Source organism: Pan paniscus, chromosome 15 (assembly GCF_029289425.2).
Source record: "Pan paniscus chromosome 15, NHGRI_mPanPan1-v2.0_pri, whole genome shotgun sequence".
In the NCBI taxonomy this organism is placed as follows: domain Eukaryota; kingdom Metazoa; phylum Chordata; class Mammalia; order Primates; family Hominidae; genus Pan; species Pan paniscus.
Genome location: NC_073264.2, coordinates 108401515 through 108408648, shown reverse-complemented (window position 1 = coordinate 108408648; position 7134 = coordinate 108401515). Strand labels below are relative to the sequence as shown.

At 51.3% G+C, this 7134-nt stretch overlaps 1 protein-coding gene across 1 annotated transcript; it reads right to left on the bottom strand.

Annotated features, from left to right (window-relative positions):
- Positions 1 to 3880: 3880 nt before the first annotated feature.
- LOC129393898 (tubulin beta-8 chain-like) lies at positions 3881 to 5929 on the bottom strand. The gene is given in 4 exon segments (XM_055098120.2): positions 3881 to 5010; positions 5013 to 5093; positions 5589 to 5699; positions 5778 to 5929. Coding segments are annotated over 3 exon segments (1107 nt in total). The 5' UTR covers positions 5650 to 5699; positions 5778 to 5929; the 3' UTR covers positions 3881 to 4045.
- Positions 5930 to 7134: the final 1205 nt, after the last annotated feature.

Genomic DNA, 7134 nt, shown 5'->3' with positions numbered 1-7134 from the left:
AGGCTATTTTAAATACTCTACATTTACCCTCAAAGACTGACATAACTTAGAATAACTTTTATAACAGCAAGGATGAGAACTAAAACTTAAATTGTAAATACAATTTTATTTATAAAAACAAAGTTAGCTTCAAATATTTTATGAACTAGTAGAATTTTAACCTTTTGTCACATTTCCCAACAAAGTAAATAATTCTTTTTTTCACTTCTAGTCTGTCAGAAGAAAAGTCTTAGCTGAAATGGCCAGAAACTCTGACGCACACTCCGGAGGCTGCTTCCGGGGCACCTCGGCACGGCCGCTTTTCCATCCCGGCCCTCACTTGATGCGGTCCAGCAGGGTTGAAATTGTTTGACATGCTTGTTCCCAGTGCGGTAAAGAAATAGCACTTGAATGTAAATTTAATTTCCTCAGCAAGGCCATTTTTATTTTTTTTTAATTTCTGCAGAAAGGGTACACTCACCAGCAGTTTTGCCACAAGAGTATACTGAGCAAAGGAGACAGGGTCATTTATAACCTGAGGCATCCACCCTACTGCTGTGTCCAGTTTCCAGCGGCTGGAACGGGACCTCACATTCTGTATTTGTTCCGATTGGCTAGCAACTTAGAACTTTTTTAGAGAGGAAAAGGCAGAGGAGAACAAAGGAAGGAGGAAGTAACTTGTGGAATGCTGAAAAAAGTAAAAACACCTTCGAATAAAGAAGAGGAACAGGCAATGACCTAAAGCTTGCTTGGACTAGTATAAGCATGCCAGGGCAAATATTTAGGCTAAATTGTGGGAGCTAAGAACATAAAGTACATTGATTTCTTTATTAGGGCTAGCAGATATTTAAGAATGTTAGCACAGGTCTTTGAATAAATTTTGCTTCTAAGAGAAGTTACTATTTATTTCTAATGAGATGGGAAGGAAAGTCTTTGAAGAGGAAACTCTACTTTTTACAGAAGTAGGAACTTAGACTTACAGTTTGCACATTGACAAACTTGTTTTCCTTCCGTACACGAGGGGTTTATGGTCCTCTGTTGCAACTGATTTGTCTTATGTAACTTCAAGAGTTACTCGTCAACCTACTTACTATTCTGGACTTTTCGGGAAATGGCAATTTGCCTTCCTATTTAGTGGGAGGGATACTGAGACTGCACTTTTTCTTACCCCAAGAAGTGCACAGTGTCATTGCAATGTCAACATCAGGGAGATCTCAGCCAGTGTGAAATAATTAGATCGTCCACTCAAAATTCTTAGTTACATCTTTTTAATATTTTCTTCACACTTCTTAAAAGCAGCTTAACAAGAATTGCATTAGTCAGGGTTTTCCAGAGAAACAGAAAAGAGAGGAGGAGATGTCCAGAATTGTCTCGTGTAATTACAGAGGCTAGAATCCAAGGAAGAGTGGCTTGAGTCCAGGGGCAGAATTCCCTCTTCCCCTGGGAGGTCAGTATTTCTTCCTTTAAGGCCTTCAACTGATTGGATGAGACCCACCCACATTATGGAGCATAATCTGCTTTACTAAAAGTATACTGGCTTAAATGCTAATTTCATCTGAAAAATACCACAGAATAATGTTGACCAAGTACTGGGAGAGGCCTTTTCCTTCATCTTTTGGTAAATTGCAATCCCTGGGTATATTCACATTTGAAACTCAAATGTGGGCATTGGCTACTGCAGGCCTTTCCCGGCTCAATGGAGTGCAGACAGGGGAGGCACAGGAGTGACTCCACTGTGTGAAGAGAAGACTGATGAGGGCCTGTGTGGCACCTCAGGTAGGGTCTGCACTGTCTGGACTATGGTCAGGCCCCTGCCTGAGCCAGCCCTGCTCTCCAGTGTCCCCAAGGAATCCCTGAAACTAGCATCTCATGGAGGAGATAGACGATGCAGGAGGTCCCCTGTGCCCAGAACAAATGGTACAACAAGGCCCCTCTGTTCCCCAAACTGGTCTCAGCAAACTTTCCCCACAGCTTGGATCTGGGCAGGTCACAGGGCCCAAACCTCATGACCAGCAGTGCTGGACCAGGGGGCTAGAAGGGCAGGTGGAGCTCTCTGACGACATTGTGGAGAGGAGGGGTGCCAGGCAAGGGGTGTCCAGGCAGGGGGTGTCCAGGATACTGTCCTGAGAGCCTCTCCAGGGACAGGTGCCCTTAGGGGCAGAGAAAAAGGCAACCGGGGAGACCAGAGGAGTCTGATGCAGATAAGGAGGGGCTCTGTCCAGTGATGTTTCTCCACAATGAGCTCTCCCGAGGACAAGCAGCCTGCTTTATAGGTGAACCCCATTGCACAGTGAGAAGACGAAGACTTCGGAACTCAGTTCCCTAGAACCTCTTCTCTCCCTGCATAGTCCGGCCCTATTGGTCCCTTCTGGTCTTGAAGGTCTTTAATGGAAACAAACCGCAAGGCCAAGGCCAGACCTGCCTGCCCTTCATGCCCATCTCCACGCAGCAGTTGAGTGTGGACTCTGCCTCCCCTGTCCCCCGAACAGTGAGTCCCCACCAGCCCCTCCAGGGACACAGTGCCAGCTCTGCAGCCCTCCCATCCCTCTGTCCATTCTTCTGCAGGCAGGATGGGCACTGTGGCTGGAGGAAGGCTCCTGATCCACTGCTTTGGGGGAATCTCTGATTTAGCACTCCACAGGGAACCCAACAGAGATCCAAAGCTGAGTACTGATTCAGAGAAAGAACATTTCTGCTAAGCTTAGGGCCTCAGGGAGGACAGATAATTATCTAAAGTTGACAGAACAATCAATTTTCTGGGTCTGAAGTTTACAAACAAAATCCCTCTCCTTTGAAGGCAGATTAGCCGTGGAAACACCTTCTACATTGCCTGCCTAAATGGTTTGTCTCTGCAATCAATCTCTCTATTCTTTCAAACAGAATTAGGATAATTTGCATAATTGTTTCTTGTCTCAGAGAAATCTTACGGGGAGGCTGTCTCCAGATAACCAGCAGCCTGGGCTCCAGGCTGGGTTGTTTCCCGACGCCAAACCCACAGGCAGCCTTGCGGTAAGGCTCCAGGCTCTAGAGCCAAAGGCTGTAGGTCAGAGGCTCCACCTGGGACCCCTGCGCCCTCCCTGCCAGGGCGGCAGAGGGAGCCACATCCCTGAAAGCCTCTGGCTTAGGGACCTCAGAATTCCCACCTCTGATAAGGTAATGAAATGAGCCAAAGTTGGTGAACAAACTGTGAACAAACTGGCCTACAGTGGCTAAAACCAGAGGGAGAAAAATAAGGTGATAAACCCCCAAAACCAGCCATCCTGGGAAGTTTCAAGGGGCTGCATAGGGTTCTACATAGGGTTCAGTGCATGTCACAGGCCCAGCAACCACATCTGCAGCCCCCAGGACCTAATCCCCTTCTACATAGGGTTCAGTGCATGTTAGCAAACACTGGGCTCGATTCCTGCCTAGTCCCTGCCAGATATCCCATGCCCACCTCATTAAGAGAATGAGGCCACACAATCACACCCAGGCCATCGTGGTGATGGAGTGGCTGGGGTCCAACTTGCACACCCTTCATTGCTGGTTCAGAGCCAGCTGTCTGACCACATTCCTACTCCAAGATGGGACTTTGGGGACATTAAAAGGGGTCAGCGACCCTGGTGGACAAAGTTCCAAAACATGGCCAGCTGGTCCCCTAGAAGTTTGGTACATGGGATAAGCCAAGGCTTTTCTTCAGGAACAAGTTTTCCACCACGTCGCTGCCCAAGGCCCAGGGCATCCCCAAGTTTGCGTGAAGCCTGCCTGCCACGTCCACAGCCCATGCCGAGCCCTCCTGGAGCCACTGGAATGCTTGTTCCTGGGCATGTGATAAGCCCAGACAGCTTCCGCCTTGCAGGACAACTGTGTGCATCTGGCAGCAGTAGCCAGAGGGCCCATGGAAGATGGAGGTGAAACCAGATGCTGTGAGAACACTTTATTAGGCAAAACCGCATACTATACAAATGCTTTAAAATGCAGCAGGAGATGTGAAGACACAAATGAACAAGCGCATAGTGACACATGGCTGTCAGAACACAGGAAAGAATCCACACTGCTTCCCCCCTTTACCTAGAAAAGGAGAGTTCTAGGCCACCTCCTCCTCAGCACACCCCTCATCCTCCTCCTCCTCCGCCGTGGCATCCTGATATTGCTGATATTCAGGCACCAGGTCGTTCATGTTGCTCTCGGTGAATTCCATCTCATCCATGCCCTCACCTGTGTACCAGTGGAGGAAGGCCTTGCGCCTGAACATTGCTGTAAACTGCTCTGAGACACATGTGAAGAGTTCCTGGATGGCCGTATTATTCCCAATGAAGGTGGCTGACATTTTTAGCCCCCGGGGTGGGATGTCACAGACGGCTGTTTTTACGTTGTTGGGGAGCCAGTCAGCAAAGTAGCTGCTGTTCTTATCTTGAATGTTGAACATCTGTTCATCCACCTCCCTCATGGGCATGCGACCCCTGAAAATGGCAGCTGCTGTTAGGTAGTGGCCGTGATGGGGGTCACAGGCAGCCATCATGTTCTTAGCATCAAACATCTGCTGGGTGAGCTCAGCCACAGTCAAGGCCCGGTACTGCTGGCTGCCCCGGCTGGTCAGTGGGGCAAAGCCGGGCATGAAGAAATGCAGCCGGGGAAACGGAACCATGTTCACGGCCAGCTTCCGCAGGTCAGCATTCAGCTGGCCCGGGAAGCGCAGGCACATGGTGACCCCACTCATGGTAGCAGACACCAGGTGGTTCAGGTCACCATACGTGGGTGTGGGCAGTTTTAGGGCCTTGGAACATATGTCATATAGCGCTTCGTTATCTATACAGAAGGTCTCATCCGTGTTTTCCATGAGCTGGTGGACTGAGAGGGTGGCGTTGTAGGGCTCCACCACGGTGTCTGACACCTTGGGCGAGGGCAGGATGCTCAATGTGTTTATGATCCTGTCTGGGTACTCCTCCCGGATCTTACTGATGAGAAGGGTACCCATCCCAGACCCAGTCCCCCCACCCAGGGAGTGGGTCAGCTGGAAACCCTGCAGGCAGTCACAGCTCTCAGCCTCCTGACAACGTCCATCACTGACTCCATCAGCTCTGCGCCTTCGGTGTAGTGTCCCTTGGCCCAGTTGTTTCCGGCCCCACACTGACCTGTAAGACAGTACAGCCAGTCACTCGACGGCCAGGTATACGGTCATCAGTGGTCACCACCATAATGCAGAAAGGGCCAAGTGTCACATGTGAGGTGAAAGCACCATTCGCCCTGCAGGTGGAGCAAATGAAACCTGCTCCCCCAGAGTTACAGGACAGCAGCTTCCCCTGTTAGAAATTAAGACAGGAGTCAAACCTGAGACAGGCTCACAGACCTCGCTGCAGGTGGCTCCTGCCCATTCTCAGGAAAGGCAGTAGCCACGACCCCAGCTCAGCTCCCGGCAAGGACATCAGTAGCTCCTCACCTTGAGGAGACACCCGGGCCTTCCTCCCGAAGCCCGTTTAGGACAGGCAGATTGAGCGACTCGACTCGGCGGATAGGAGGGTGTTCAGGGGCCCTGGCGCCACAGTTCCCACAGGATGACCTTGGGGTGTTCCTAGATTTTGAGCTGCCCTGGCTAAGGAGCCGCACCCCGGTCCTCGCCCGCAGCTCACCGGAAATGAAGTTGTCTCGCCTGAAGACCTGCCCGAAGGGACCCGAGCGCACAGAGTCCATGGTGTCCGGCTCCAGATCCACGAGCACAGCGCGGGGCACGTACCTGCTACCTGCGTGGGGCGGGAGGGCATGAGCGAGGGGAGAGCCACGTTCCCAGGAGGGCAGTGGGGGAAGGACGAGGGTCTCACCGCTGGCCTCGTTGTAGTACACGTTGATGCGCTCCAGCTGCAGGTGGCTGTCCCCGTGGTAGGTGCCAGCGGAGTCGATGGCATGTTCATCAGAGATCACCTCCCAGAACAGGAGGGGCCAGACAGGCCGGGGCTGAGTCACGGAGGCGCCCCAGCCCCTCTCCCACCCCCACCCTCATCCGCACCCCCATCCCTAGGCCGCCCTGTCCCTGGGGTCCACCCCAGCCGCCTCGCCAGCCACCCAGTTCCACCATCCCCGGCAGGGAGCCCAGGGGCCGCAATGCAGGGGCACCGCTCCCACCACTGCCAACATCTTCCCCGGCCACCCGGCAGGCCCGGGCTGGGCCCTCAGAGCCCCGGCTGCCAACCTTGGCCCCGATCTGGTTCCCGTACTGCCTGGCCTGCGTGAGCACGATCTCCCTCATGGCCAAAGCAGGATTAGGGCAGCAACAGAAGCGCGAGAAGGAGGAGCAGAGGTGCAGCGACCCAGCCCGCCCTCCGCTAACGCTTCAATAGCCCCGCGTCCACCTCCCCCAGCCTCCGATTGGGCTCCCAGAATAAGCAACAGCTTTACTTCCACACAGGTGCACCCACCTGTGAATCCCTTGGCGTTGAACGTCTGTTGGAGAACTCAGGTGTCCTTGCTATGGTCCTTTCCACGTTGGGGAAAGCTGCTCAGCTGAAGAACTTCCTCCCACGTCTTTAGTAAGACTAAATCCCTAGCTGAGCTGAAACTGAATTTTCCTCCCATGTGGGAGGGGAAGACTCTTGTTTCCATATTCACAGAGTGCCTTTGCACCTGTCCCAGATTGATGACATATTTTTGTAATTGATGAGTCTTTTCATCTATTAGGAGATCTGTGGTTAGGAAAGGCCTTCCACATGTTAACTCAACAGGACTTAATTATACGTTTTACTTTGGAGCAGTTCAAACCCGCAGTAAGCTATGGGTGTTAGAGATAGTCAGGCCTCTCATTTAGCTAGAGTCTTCTTTAGGATTAGCCCTTTCACCTTTCCAGAGGACTGCGGTCTCCAGCAGAGTGAAGGTAATATTGGATTCTTAAAGCTGAGGATAGGTGTTGGGTTATGCCTGCTGTGAAAGATGGGCCATTGTCACTTTGCAGGCTTTTGGATTACCCAAACTGAGGAGTTATTTCTTCTGGTAAACATTTTTCAGATGGGGTGGGGAATGCCTCGATCTAACCAGTGAAGGTATCAGTAAGCATTAGCAAATATTTGAATCTCCTGCAGAAAGGCTTCAGGGTAAATTAGAGTTGTCAGTTCTCATGTAGATAGGTTCCTCAATTTTGGACAGGTTTAACTGGAGAAGGAGAAAATTGCTGGCCGTTTGGGTCAT